This window comes from Lonchura striata, chromosome 5 (assembly GCF_046129695.1).
Source record: "Lonchura striata isolate bLonStr1 chromosome 5, bLonStr1.mat, whole genome shotgun sequence".
NCBI classification, from domain to species: Eukaryota; Metazoa; Chordata; class Aves; order Passeriformes; family Estrildidae; genus Lonchura; species Lonchura striata.
Genome location: NC_134607.1, coordinates 21,417,104 through 21,432,365, shown reverse-complemented (window position 1 = coordinate 21,432,365; position 15,262 = coordinate 21,417,104). Strand labels below are relative to the sequence as shown.

General features: G+C 42.9%; 1 protein-coding gene across 1 annotated transcript in view; it reads left to right on the top strand.

Annotated features, from left to right (window-relative positions):
- SYN3 (synapsin III) overlaps positions 1–15,262 on the top strand; it is a 188,054-nt gene that overhangs the window by 167,246 nt on the left and 5,546 nt on the right. The window contains exons 10-13 of the mRNA XM_021553949.2: positions 2,717–2,819; positions 8,364–8,498; positions 13,372–13,456; positions 14,873–15,170. Of these exons, the coding sequence (XP_021409624.2) occupies positions 2,717–2,819; positions 8,364–8,498; positions 13,372–13,456; positions 14,873–15,170 (621 nt within the window). The remainder of the gene's footprint in view (positions 1–2,716; positions 2,820–8,363; positions 8,499–13,371; positions 13,457–14,872; positions 15,171–15,262) is intronic.

Here is a 15,262-nt window from a genome sequence, read left to right as displayed (position 1 = left end):
ACTGTGGACTCATGGCAACATGCTTTGCTGTAACTCCTATCCTGCAGAACTAACACATCTTCTCATCACTTTTCTCCATCCCATCTAAGTAGATTATTCATAGATTTATAGAATCCATAGATTACATGTAGGAATTCATTCTTAGTGAATTCAAGATTTTTTCAGATTATACCTCCAGTTTTGTCAGGTTCATGATTAATTCTGATTCCGTCCAGTTTTGCCCACCACAATTGAAGAGAAATAGCAAGGAGCTGGAGAAAGTCCAAAGGACAATAAAAGAAACATTTTAGGAAAAAACCTAATGAGCTGTTGAGAAAAACTTGCAACAATTCTATGTAGATCTATGTAGTTTTCTACCTTTTTCAGTTAGCAGACCACTGATATTTTTCCAGTAGGGGTGTAGACTACCCTGCCTGCAGTGCAGAGGTTCACTCTCCTTCATTAACTGTTATAGACCTGGAAGAAGTTGCCCACAAGCTGAACACCTCTTCATCCTAAAGATGAAAAAACCAAAAGAACCATAGGGTCTTTAAATATATGAAAGCCTGTTAATAGGCATTTCTCACAAGTATAATACTGTAATAAATAAATTATAGCTTAAAAGGTTCCTTTGAACATTTCCTATATTTTCTTAAAGTAAGGTTAGCATATCACAGAAATCAATGCTTTGAAGGGGATGGCAATCTCTGTCCTCTTTCAGACCAGATTAAAAATATGTCTGCTCTTGGGAGCACGAGAGCTTTGCAGGCAACCATCGAAGGTCCCTTCTCCACCTTTAGTTCTGTGAAACAGGGAAGCAAAGCCCCAAATCAGATGCTGAAGGTGACTCTGCAAGACCCTAATAGTACTGTGGGAAGTGGACACGATGATGCATCCAGGCTGTTTATAACACAGCTGAAGCTAGACACATGAAGGGTAGACATTACCTTATTGCACTGTTGTAAGACTAAAACCCAGATTCCTGCCAGAATACAACACTGCATTTTGAAGGTTTGTTTTGTAATTTGTACCACAATTAAGCACTCCAGCCTTATTCAGCCACAAATGCAACAAACCCTGTTGAAATCTGTGAGTTGCCAGTGCATTAAACAAGGCAGGAATGTACTCAAATGCTCTGGTGAGTAGGAGCAACCTGAAATACCTACTGTATGAACGTAAGTACAAAGGATTGAAATGTTTAGGTAATGCAGAAATGACAATAAATCCTCCGAAAATGCAACATCTGGTGCATGTGCATAAATATGCTCTTCTTCCCTAAAATACTCCTATTACATCCCAGTGGCCATGATGCTCCCAGTGCTCACCTATGACCAATAAACATTGAAGATGTGTAGCCATGAGACTCTCTGGCATAATCTACAATTCCCTGAGTCTGGCTGCTGAGCCCAGGCACCTAGAGATGTTCTTCAGGAAGAGAGGTGGTTCCCACAATGGTGTCCCTGGATGCAGGGCCACAGCAGTGCAGTGTTCTCTCTGCCTCCTGCCTGACTCATGCAGTCCATAATTCTCCTCCTCCTTATGCTACTGACTCCCCCTCATACACTGTCTTCCTTGGGAGTCCAGGGTGAGCACACTTGGTCTCCTCATTAAGGATAAAAGAGCACCAGTAGTCATATAAGCCATAATTTTTCTTCTTCCCAGAGACACTGTGTTCGCACAAGTTCATCATTATATTGTCAAGCTATGGGGACTCTGGCTGCTTCAAGGACATAAATTTGTTCTTTAGCCAGAACAGCTCTTTCCCCAGTCCCTGTAGGGTCTGCAAAATGTCAGTGTTTTCATGAGACTGTGGCCTTCTCTCCCCTCTCTGTATCATGTCATAGTCCTGCTTACAGATCTGCTGTTCTGAGATTATTATTTTTATTTAAATGGCCAGGACCACAGCACAGCTGCACAGGAAATAAAATCAGGCTGCCTCATTCCCTCCTCATTTGCACAGTGGGGGGATGTGGTCCCCCCATAATATGCCTCTTGTCATTCTCGCTCCTCCTCTGATTCCAGGATAGCTAAGGGGCCACTAGCTCACATTCCCATTCTGGGATGGATAGGGAAAAGTACTGCAGCCTGAAGATCTCCCTCCAACAAATAGTGCCTGGTCCATGTGATGAGACTGCCTGACTAGGAACAACACTCAAGGGGTAGAAGGAAGCAGGAGACTGTAAAAAGATAAAATTGAAAGTAAATTGTAAAATGTATGAGCTACTGCATTACAGATCAGAGAAGGGGTGGCTACTCCTTGCTAAATTCAACACTCATTTTCTGATCCTATTCCAGTCCGAATGTCCAGGACATCTTATCAGGAGAAAGCTGCCTGCATAATGGAGGGCTTTCAGGCAAAGCCAATACAAACGCTGAGGGGCCAACACTACTGGGAGATTAAATGAGCTAAATATTTATAGCTTGGCTGAATGACAACCAACTGGAGATCTGATGTAAATACCAAGGAAGGAAAGAAACATTTTAAGGTGGCTTGAGGGCAGGATTGAATCAATCCAAAATGAAGGGAAACTTTAAGCAAGATTCTTTTTTTTACTCCATCTCCTGTGAGTGGGAGTCAAGAAAGAGAGTCAAGGACCCACCAAAACACATGAAGGACACCTTGTAATAAGGGCTCCCAAATCACTTTGTGTTCCTCTGGGCCCCAGGGTGGGTGGCTGGTTTTGGTGGACTACCCAAGGACAGTTAATCCTAGGCCATGTTCTCGTGGTTTCTGCAGGTACCGACTCTGGGCAGATGCCTGCTCAGAAATGTTTGGAGGTCTGGATATCTGCGCTGTCAAAGCTGTCCACAGCAAAGATGGAAAAGACTATATCATTGAGGTGAGAGCACAGGCAACCTGAATGTGGGTCTCCTTTGGGAAGCGTAGTTGCAAGCACTCTGCCTTGGAGTTCACATGCGCCAATGCTCACCAACCCTGCGTGCTGCTGCAGTGTCTGCCCCTCCGTGCCCTCCTGCATCCTCAGGCCATGGCCCACTGATGTGCTAGGAGCTGATTCAGAGCCCCAGCCAAACTAGCAGATACACAACAAGGTGTCAGGGAAAGTGCCTTCCTTTCTCAGTGTGGACCGTGAAAGGAAGTGGAGAGTCACAGAGTGTTTGGCCACCTCAGCTTTCCAGAAGATGATTCAGTTCATTAAAAATCTCAGCTTCTCTCTGAATGAACCTTTATTTGATCACTTTAAAGGGGACATCCGAACAAAAATACTAGTTGCACCTTATTTAAAAGAGGAAAATAAAAGGTGAGAGTGTAGCAAAATATTCACAAGCAACAGGAGCATCTTGATAGAACAAAAAAAGAAAGGTGTATTTTCTAAAATCTTTGCGTAGACAGCGTTCCCTACAGTAAGAGGCCACAAAGTTAATGAGTACATTTTGTGCATTTTGAATACATTTTGTATTCAGGGCTGGACAGACTGTGGCTTTGAGAGCTAAAGCTCAATGTGCTCCTTCCCAGGCCAGGAGGCAGATATGGAGGTGGGGTAAATAGCACACTCAGATCATCCTAACAGGGCAGAGAAGGAAAAGCTGGCCAGAAAATCAAAGTGGGAAACTGAAGAGATGCCCTGGAGGAGAGACAATCCAGCAAGTAAGCAAGTGCCTCTGTCAGTATGTGGCTTGAGAAGACACAACATCTGACCTGCTGTAAACCCCACCAACACAGGCCAGCTGAGGAAGACAGCAGAGCCAGCCTATTGGCTCCATGCAGGGGTGCTGATACACTGGAAAGCTATGTGTGGGAGAGCAGTCCCACCCGCTGAGCGCTGGGATGCTGATGAGAACCACATGAGCCCTCCAGTGACTGCGCATTCCTGCATTATGTATCTGCTCTCCCCAGGGAGAGGAGCAGTGACCTGTCAAAGGCCATGTGACAGAAGCGTGCTGCCAGCAACCAAACACTGGCAAGCCTCTCTCTTTTCCTGAATTGATGGGGCCAGGGCTAATGGGTCTGCTCCCGTATGCAATTCATCAGCACCTAGAGGAGCATCCCCTAGAGCAGACTGTTTCCCTGCTGTGCACTTTTAAATCTCTATGCCCCTGCAGCTGGGAAAGAAGGAGGAAGAAAGCAGCCTTGCTAGAGACAACTGTAAGGACATTTGGATTGTGTCCATACATGGTTAGACGTGATATGTGGTTTTCATATCCCTACATATATTCTTGCACATAAGCCTATGTACGTGCACACTCTGCTAGTTCTGGGCTTAAAGATTATATGGCTCTGTCTGGATATGCCTCTGGGTTTTCACATCTGCCACTGTATGTGACTGACTGGTGAGAAGCACATCCGTACCCTAACAGCCAACATCAGCTCGCACACAGAGAAATGCACGTTCATGCTCCTCTCTCTGTGGCCAAGGTAAGCAGCAATGCATCTAATACAACACAAATGAGAAGAAACACAATATTGCTTCAGATGGGTCATGCTGAATTATCCCAGTGGAGAACCTGATTGAGTGGACCTGATATACCAACATCTAGCAGGCATTCAGATGCCAGGCTGATAGATGTTGTTGGGAAAGGAGTAGAATAGTGCAATATAAGGGCCAGAACAAAGACAAACAGGTACCTTTTTATGCAGATCTGAGGAAGATGTTGACAAGTAATTAATTGCCACCAGCCAACTTCCTGGGGTACTTTTCTTGGTCTGAAACTGATCCCTTGTTTTGCTTTTTTCTTTTGATAGTGGGAGAAAAAAGTAACTTGACAGAGTGACAGTTGTATTTTCTTGGTAAGAAGGAACAGTGTGATGTGACACTTTACAAGAAAGCACGCCTAAATGGACTGAACAAACAAGGAATTTGCACAATGCAGTTTCAGACAGTAATTAATTTTCACAAAGTAGTTCTTCAGGACAGATTCACAGAGGTAGTGATGGGCAGTTCTAGAACTGAGATTTATCACAGTGGTTTGTAGCAAACAAAATAAGATTAAGGCAAATGAGTTATCAACAGCACAAGAGTAATCTTGCACAAATGGTACTTTTCACCTTCTTTTCTTTTCCCATGACAAACAGCAGAATCTGTTACATTTCTCCCTTCAGAGCATTAGCAACCTAGGGTACCATTTTCATGCCTCCTATTGAAAGAGATTGTGAATTTAACAGTAAATGCTGGTAATTATTTTTTCCTCTCCTTTAAAGAACTTTATCAGCAACATGTATGGTTTCATTATCTTCCTTCTCCTTTTTTTTTTTTTTTTTTTTTTTTTTGGTAATCTAGCCAATTTCCACATCTCTGCTAAGATGAAATATATGAAGATAGCAAAGGTCAAGCAAAATAGTTCATGTGATTTATTCTTCCTCTTGGAAGAATAAGATAAGCCTGACTGCCATCCAGCTAAGCTATGTTACTAGACATGCTCCTTGCTGCCCTGCAAGGAGCCCTGCTCATCCCTTCAGCATTGCCTGTCATTTGTTTTGATATGTCCAATCACTGATTTCCTTCCTTCCTTCCTTCCTTCCTCCCTCCCTCCCTCCCTCCCTCCATCCCTAGAAATCACCTAACACTCCACTCTTGCACATCAGAGTGTGAAAAAACAAGCCCAGGTTTCAGCATCAGATAGGCACAGAGGGAGAACCAGAACGATCTTTTCCTGACTCTCTTTGCCTGGGCACTTTTCCTTCACCCCTCATTCACCTTATCAGGCAGTAGCAGCTGCACCAGGAGCAGCCTCTAACCTTGGGCAGCTACAAAGGCTGGGTTCATATGTGCTGACATCTTCTTGCCTTGTCCAGCTGTTTTGTGATCACCCAGGAAGGGATAAGCGCAATCTGTCTGTAAATCACATATTCCTTTCAGCCAGTTGATTTATTCAGTATTAGCATTTGTATCTGCCCAGTTCCAGACCAATTCACCTTTCCTGGAGTACAGGCAAGGTGACATCTCATAATTCTTCTCAGTTCAGTGCCAACCAGTCAGAAATCACTGCCATTTTCAAAGACGTTCCCTTGTGCATGTGATTGTTCACTGCTGTATTTGCTGCCTCCCAAATCTCACATTCCCCTGCCAGATATGACACAACAGGGCAGCAGATACCCTCATCCCTGGTACATTTTCACTGGTTCAAGTGGAACCTGCTCCAGGGTTCACTGCTCCAGGGCTCACTCCCCCTGGAGCCTTTGGTTTATAAAGCATCACCTTCCTCTTCAGCCACTGCAGCCACAGAAACAGGAAAAAGCAGTCCTTGAGATGGGGAAATCAGCTCTGGGGTTCTCAGCACAGGAAAAAAATTGACCTGTTTGGAGTAGATTTAGATGAGGGTCATGAAGATTACTAAAGTGCTGGAGAACCTCTCCTATGAAGACAGCTGTGGTTGTTCAGCCTGGAGGGGAAAAGGATCAGGTCTGATCTTATAGCATCTTCCAGTATGTAAAGGGGACCCATAAGAAAGGGACAAACCTTTTAGCAGGACAAATGATAATGATTTTAAACTAAAAGAGGGTACATTCAGACTACATATAAGGAAGACATTTTTTACTGTGCAGACAGTGGTGGATGCCCCATCTGTGGAGACATTCAAGGTCAGGTTGGATGGGGCTCGAGAGGAATCTGATTTAGTTGAAGATGTCATTGCTCATAGCAGGGGTATTGGACTGGATGGCCTTTAAAGCTTTCTTCCAGCCCAAACCCTTCTAAAAAGCGGGGTTCGGGGTGTTTTGAGCAGAGCCGTGTCGCGGTGACTCCAGGGCGGGGAGCCGGGAGCGCGGCTCGCCCGACTCTAGGCAGGGTAAGGGCAGCATCCGATGGTCACACGGCATCATCTAGTGGCCACACGGGCCCCACGCACCGCACGGGAGACTGCTTCTCTCTCGGGAACTGCAATTGCCACATTTCCTTTAAAGATAGGAGCGGAGAGGAGGGAAACCGGCGCAGGGACCTGCTGGAGGTCCCCCAGGAGCCCCTGGCTAGTGAGACCCAGGTGGGAATTGGCCATGCCCTGACACTGTTAGGAAGTGTCATATTCCTCACCTCATTTCTCAACGGAAGAACAGCTAAGTGCATAGTGGAAGGAAAAGCCACCTTGTGTATTTAGCCAAACACTGACATATAATTTTCTAACCTTCTTCTTTTGTCCCCTGGGCCAAGTAGGACATGGGTATAAACATCAACCCCCTTTCCATGTGTACCTTAGTTAAAACTTTCTAGGTAGCTTTTCTAGTGTTCATAGAAGACACCTGTAGAATTTAAACAAAACCATTACTCTGCAAGGAAAGAGCAGAATATGAACTCAATGAACTCGCCTCACTGATTTCCTCTACTTTAAATCTAAAAAAAGAGGGTGCACAATTTTCCATTTCCCTCCAAGAGTGTACTCCTGTGGCCTTGCCAGGGTGGAGTGTACTTCCGACTGTTATCTGAGCGTGAGTCAGTGCCTTTCTTGAGCAATTTAAACTTCAACTTTGCATTTCCAGGGATTTTAATGTTTTCTTTAAAAATAAAAGCAAAATAAAACAAACTCTTCCAACCCTGATATTTTGGTACTATTATATTTACTCCAGCTGAATCTTAACTTCATCAGAATACAGTTCTTCCTGTGGGATTTAGCTAATGTTTGCAAAACACTTGATTTATGATGAACTGTTGAAAATCATGTTCAGGGCTGCTATACAGCTGAGGGTCTGCTGTGCTTTCAGTATTATTGTTGTGAGGCCACTTTTTACCTCAAAGACCCTTTGACAGTTTTCCTTCCCACACCCCCACAGTCTTGCTTCTCAGTTTTCCCCATTAGATTTCTAGAACTTGCTTAGGAAGCAGTTGTATCACAGCATTATCAAGAAGACAAACAGAGACCAAGTTTATTTTCCTGCACGTGGTGCCAGTTTGGTGACATCCTATTCATTACACATCTGTGGTGTTTATTTTCCCTCTCAGGGTGCAGTGCTTTGTGTTCATTAATCCCAAATGTTTCCTAGTTTCCTCCAGTCCCTGTTGCTCTCATCTCCTCAGGATTCAGTACATGTTGTTTCTTTTCTCCTGTGGCCCTTTAAGTTTAAATGTCACCCCCAAGTTCTGTGGGACAATGCCAGAGAGACCTTATCCTTTAGAGGCATCTCCTCAGGACATGTTAAGGAGAAAATTTGTATTCAGTCAATTTAGAAAGCTTCCAGCCACCATAAGTCTTGGCTTGGTTCCCAAGCTGTGAAGGGAAGGAAGATGGAGACTTTGGGGAAGTACATCTCCAAAAAACCCTGAGCAAAATCCCACACCTGGAAAAGTCAAGCATGTTTCAGCATGAGGAGAGTGGTGACTGTAGATATTGACAAGGATGTGCAGACACAAAACAGGTTAATGTAAGAAGTGAGTTGAAATAGGCATCTGCCAGCAGGAAACCACCTTACTAACTGTTGTTTTTGCCTCCTGTGGCAGGTGATGGACAGCTCAATGCCCCTGATTGGGGAGCACATAGAAGAGGACAGACAACTTATAGCTGATCTGGTTGTTTCCAAAATGACTCAGCTTGTCATCACTGCTGGATCTACACCGTCACCGCTGAGGCCATGGGTATGAGTGAACAGAGACCTTGTGACCAAGTTATTTCCCTAACCTCCTTTCTTTCTCCCTCCTTGCTGAGTGTGTCAGGCAGTCACACATCTCAGAGAATTGAACAGTCCCACATGGGAGTGTATTGGACAGACTGACTCCTGCTCTTCTAAAGGAGACTCACAGGCTCTTTGAAGAGGGTGCCCCTAAGGAACACATCTCTCTCCCTTACTCTTCTTTCAGATAAATATGACATCACACCAGTAGCATGTCCATGCATCTAGACATTCTGACTTGCTAAATTCATTGACTCACATTGAAGACAGGCATTTTTAGAGGTACTTCTAATACCCAGTTTCATTTCCATCTAACACCATCCCTCAGGATAGGTTTCATTCTGGTTTTCGCATCTCTGTTCTACTTTCAAGAACAGAAAGTGGGACTCTCCAGCAAGACTTGTTCCATTCCTTACTGCAGTTTCTTCTTCAAAGCTGAACTTATATAAGAACCTGTTACTTTTGCATTTAAACTGTCCCCTTAGTTCTTCTTGTGTACATCTATTTTGAGTATCAAATGCATCTAATTTTACTGCCACATTTCCCAGAGGCAGTTAAATATAAATGAAACACCCCAGAACATAACCTGAGTACCCAGGTGTACTTGCTACATCTCTTTCAGTATAACAGAGAGCCAAGTGTGAAAGTTTGAGGACAACAAATTTGTACAACATTAGAGACAAGAGAGTAAAAAGTTGAGGGACAAAAGTGATTGCAACAAACTGGTACAATTTTCATTTCCACTTGAGACAAAAAAAATGGGAGAAGGCACTTTATGGTGCTCTGGCTTTGTCATATGACAGTCCAGTCCTGCTAAGCCAGGACCCAGCATGAAGGGTATTTGGAGTAACTCCAAGTTTTAGCTAGAGTGAAGGAGTAAACATTTAATAGACACTGAAAATGCTTTGAGGCAGGGAAAGTGGTGCAGAAGAGATAGCATTTACAAAGTGGAATCAAGAACTACCATTTGAAATAGTCAAGATATAGAGTGCATGAACTAAGAGCAAGGGGCAAGCCAACAGAAACTGAGAACATGGACAGATGCATCTGTTTTCCATGTCTGTAATATACTGGTACAGGATTGGATTGGATTACAGCAGACCTAAATTAAGGCCAAAACAAAACTGAAGCAAATATTGAAGGGATAGAGTGTCAAATAGAAGAGTCAAATAAGCAAAGGGGTTTCACTGGGGATAAAACCTAGAAATACCTGTATATGTAATCAAGAGAACTAAACACACAAACATGTTAACTAGAGTGTTTTACTAATAGAGAAAGAGCTTGGTGCCACAAACATCACAAAAAATGTACATGCTGCATCACTAATATAATGTTCTAACAGTTTGAAGTGTCCAGAGAGAAAGAATTAAATATGAGGCTAGTGAGATGCAGAACTAGACCTACAGATGAAAACTTCCACAGAAGCAATACAAAGAGCAATTCTGAATATAAAGACAGCAGTACTGAATACATAGAAATACGAATCCTTGGATAGCCTATGGGTATGAAGAGAATACCTATACTTATTATTGGACCTCTCTAAACTAGTCTCTGGATTGAGACAAACTGATAAATTATGAAACTGAGTGCACAGAATTGACAGAGATGGAAAAGTAACAAGTCACAACAATGTGAGACTTCAGCTGTCAAGAAGCAAGTCAAATATCACAGGGGGACAACAATTCAAAGGGAGGTAAAAACACCTTGACTTTGCCATAGGAAACATCCAGGTACAAAGTCAGATAGTGAGTGTGTACCATTAGATTTAATGTCCAAGGTACAAATGTGGTATCAAAAAGTAAAGATATAACACAAGCATGAAAAAAGAAAATTAATCAACTCCCTAGCAGCAAAACTGTATAGATGCTATTTGAGAGACCACTGGTTTCCAGAATGCATATATATGTTTCAGATCTACTCCTGAACCAAGAATGTGAGAAATAAACTTGTAGAATTGAATGATAGAAAGGACATTTAAGACAAATGGGGAAAAATATCTTTCAAATTTGGAAATCTGACATTTAAGATGACATTTATGTGGCACCCTACCAGTAATAAAAGGAAATGCAAAAGGAGCAGAAATTAATTTTGAGGAGCAGATAGAAGAAAGAATGAAAAAAGTTCTGTGAGTTCATCAGAACAATGGATCCCTACCAATTTGGAGACTCTATGGATCATCCAAAGTTTAGGGTGAAAAAGAAGACAACAGGGACAGCATTGTGACTCTAGTAAATGTAACTGCTGAAAGTGGGGAACTTTTTTACCTCATTATCATTTTTCCTGTTCAGAATGACACAGAATGGAACAAAAACAGTTATTAAATCAGTGATGACTGGTATTTTAAAAAAATTATTAAGCCCCAAACTCCAGATGGCCACATCCAATGAATTGAATTTGGGAAGTGACTAAGCTGCCAAAAAACCTGCAATATCATTAGAAATAGTTAAAGCACCAGAGAACTGGTGTACAACAAATACAAAATATGTTGCTTGAAAGCTGTAAGAGTACAGAAAAATTGAGACAAATAAGTTATAGACTTTATGAATTATCTCAAGTGATAATTTAAAGAAGAATACAGAAGAAGAAATAAATCAGCAGCAACCACAGTTCAGGGCATCTTTTTTTTTTTTTTCTTTTTTTTTTTTTTTTTTTTTTTTTTTTTGTAAAGGAGAAGAAAAAATGTCCCATTAATTTCTTTTTCCTTTCATTTCACTGGGAATTCTTTCATTAAGTGGTAGCTAACAGGCAATCAGTCAGAATGATGTAGCTAGTCAAAAAAGCTTTAGGCAAGGTAACAGATAAGCTATAAAAGAAAGCATGGAGGGGCTAAAAGGTAAAGTTTTATTGTGTAGCAGAAGCTGACCTCAGATATAGATGTTAGAGATTTTAATTCTTGCAAACAGCAGAGGGGATACTTCTAGGATACTGCACCTGGCCACGTTGATAAATGAGCCCAGGAGAGGATAAGATGTTAATGACAAGTTTGTTTTCATGCCTTCAACATGAAACCCTGTCCCATGGCTACACTGTGGTTCTGTTGTTGCCTCTCTGACCCACCACCAGAAGACCTTGAGCCGGCCCTCATCCCTTCATCTCTCAGCCTCAAAAACCTGTTTTGCCTTTATTTCTGAGATGCCTTGGGTGACTGTAGGGAGAGGCTGTCACGGTGAATATGAGATCCAATCCCTTTCTTTGCCTGATCTAATCAAGACATCTCACAGCATGAAAACAGGTAATTTCCATCAAAGCAAGGCAAGGTTTTGTTCCCAAGCTATGTAGGGCTAGAAGCCATGAATGGAAAATTACCAGATTGTCCTTCCCTGTCCATTTGCAAGTCCCAGATAAATAGTGCAAAAATGGACTGGCTACTTCATCACATTTATGTTAGTCAGTTGAAATAAATTTCAATGTTTCCAACTATGAAACATTTCTTCACATTTCCAGAATCACTTAGCTCATTCTCCTGATCTTTCAGGAGCCTTGAAGACCCTTTTATCATGATGTTCTGCATGTAAATAATCCAGCATGTACCAGCCTATCTGTCTCCAGCTTTTCTGGTTTTCATAAACAATTTTGTGCAATAGGCTTACTCAGACTTTTGTTAACTTTGGACCAGCCCTTTGTGCAGCAGCTCTGCATTGCTTAATCTGTTTATTAAAATATCTGTCAAAAAGACTAAACAGCAAGAGAGAAGAAAGAGCAGATGGCACCAAATTATTTGCATTAGTCAGGACCAGGGATGGCAGTGAAGAACATCTGACAGAGCTATATGTATGTTCAGTCACCACAACAGCAAATGAAACTGCATATGGAAGACTGAAGGATAAGCTAAGCTGGGGGTAGAGAGAGGGAGAGCATAAACAATGTGCAGAACTTTCAAGTGGCACCAGCCATTCCCTTGTGAAATACTTTGTCGCATACAGGCTAATGAAAACCATTGCTCAGCCTATGGTTGTGTTGACAAGGGAAAAGCAGGAAATTAGGATGCAGGAAAAATGAACTGGCAATGTATACAGAAAACTCAGATATTGCTTCATCTGGAAAAATGTAAGCAGACCCATCTCTGGCATCTGCAGGAGAAATTACAAAGCTGGGAAAGAGAAGCTGGTGATGAAAACAATTAGGGCCTTGGAAATATTCCCATGGAGGGACTGGAGGGATTCTAAAGTCTCTTGACTTTAGAAAGGAGGTAAATGAGAGAGGGCAGTGAAGGTTTGCAAAATAATGAATGGCCTAGCATGGGCAGGTGGTGAGAACTAGTCTCAAAACTCAGAACAAAGCAACAGAGATAAGAAATGGGAAAGACAATGAGGCTGAAGGTTGAGCAAGACTCAAAGGGTCTGGATGTAAATATCAAAAGAAAATATCTGAAACTATTGCAAAAATTTTATGGAGCAGATAATAACTTCATGTTTCAGGGCTGAAGCTGGCCCATGCTTATTAGCAATCAAGAGGAGACCCCTTAGGGTACAGAGATGATTACTCCATAGACATTTCCATGGTTCATCTCTCCTTCCTTCAGAACATCTGGTGCTGGCAACTGTCCAAAATGGGAGATGGGACTAAGAGAACCCCTCAGGCTAGATACATTTGGTAATTCCTGATTGCCTAAAAAACATTCTAAATTTTAATGTCATTGTTATTCCCTGTGAGCAAACAACTTCTATGCTCTTTTTTACTCACCTCTCCATTTTAGTCCCATGAGATTTTACCAGCCAGATGCTGCATGTGTGTGAGTGTGTATTTAAGCAATACTTCATAACACTACAGTTCCTGTATTACCTCAGGGCTTCTCTTTTGGGACTCTGTATTAACTGGACTGGCTTTTTTCCCTCTAGCCTCCACAAGTTCAGGCTGTGTCAATGAAATCTCAGACTGGACCTCCGCTTGGACAACTGTCGCAACCACGGCCTCCTCCACAAGGTACAGTTCTCTGATTCCCATCTCAGTGATGTCTCTGAGTCCTATCAGTCTGCCTTCTAAATAAAATGTATCAGGATAAAGGTTTTGCTCATTTTCCAATTCACTGCTGAGCAGGCAGTAAATTCAGTGTACTATTAAAGCAGATACTGTCATATTCCACAGAAGTTCAGAAAGTGGGATGAAAATTTTATATAGATCCAGTTGATACCACTGGTAAATCTTGGCTCAGAAAAACAAGGCCACTTGAACTGGCACTGGAGCAGGATTCTGGCACAATGTATATAGTGTTCGCACAAAGCTGTGCAGTTACAAGTGTTAAGAAATGATGAGAAGATGCTAGTGTTATCAGGCTTGGAACAGCATCAGTGTTGCAATGCCAGGATCCTTGATCATCTGTCCAGGAGTTCCCATGTCAGCAAGAGCAAAGCCTCAGTTTCTCCTGATAGCAGAAGCAGGTTTGACTTATGTGGCTTGGTCAGAACAAGAGGTTTGGCCTATTGTCCTGATGTACACTGGGGTGATGAAGCACAGGGATGCCCCATGGGTAGCCAGATCACACCAACCACTCTTCACTTAACTCATTAGACCCTCATTTTTGCCACCTTCCCTTCCTTTCTCCATTTCATCTTTCTACCATATTAACACCCTCCTCTAATTACCTTTTCCTCATTGGTCACAGTTTTTGCTGCATCCAAAATTAAGCATTTATATGTAATCTTGGCATTCTATATTAGTGATACAAGCTGTTGGTCTTGCAGAATTCTACTCTCCATCTCTCTCCAGTACTCCCCTTCAATCTCTGTAAAACTTTTTCTCAAATAACTCCCCTGACCACCTGTGAAATCCAGCCAGACTTTACAACACTATCTGCAACTTTTGTCAGGTTCTCACAGTATTATCTGTCATGTCCAGCAATTTCTCATGTCATGCCCAATTGTTTTCTACATCCTCTTCAGTTCTGAGAGTTTGCTGCCAAAGCAACTGAAGGCAACTGGTGATGGTTCTGGAACAGAGGTATGGACTGTGATAGGATGGAATGTCTCACATCAAACTGCTGGGCCTGTGAAGGGGCTGATGACCCAAACAAGCAGGGTCAGCTTACATTTCCCACACAGTTGCTTCTCCAGTGACTCTTCCTTACCCAAGCAGGAAGGGCTCACCAAGGATAAGAAACACCAGATGAGGAGAGTGGAGGGACTTCTTTAGTGCTGAAGAAGGTAGAGAAAAGGACAACTCTAGAGAGGAGGGCATGACATCAATTTTGGGCCTATAAGAGAGGATTTGCCATATTCTTCTCCATTAAGCTACTCTGAAGAGTCTCTCCTCTTAGCAAAACCCATCCTTCCATAGAGGTGTTCCACGCTTGTTTCCCACCACATGCATTTCCTCACGTTTGTGTCTATATGTCCCTCTCAGGTGGACCACGCCAGCCACAAGGATCTCAGCCTCCACGAACAAACGCGCCCCCACAGCAGCGGCTGTCTCCTCAAGGACAGCAGCCCCAGAGTCCCCAGTCCACTTCCCCTCAGCAGCAAAGGTCGCCTGGATCTCCACAGCAAGTCCGATCAGCAACCGGCTCCTCTCCAGTCCAGGCCTCCAAGACAGGCGCGTTCCCTCCGCAGCAGCCTCGGCCTCCTGCCCAAGGCCGGGCTCCCAGCCAGCCGAGCCCCACGGAAATGTCCAAGCAGCAAACCGCCCCACACCCACACCTGAAGTAAGTCTCTGACAGACTCCTAGTATCTGTAGATATTAGAATAAGGCTGTCCAAAAAAATATCCTGAGATGACATGGAGAGTGTATCACCTG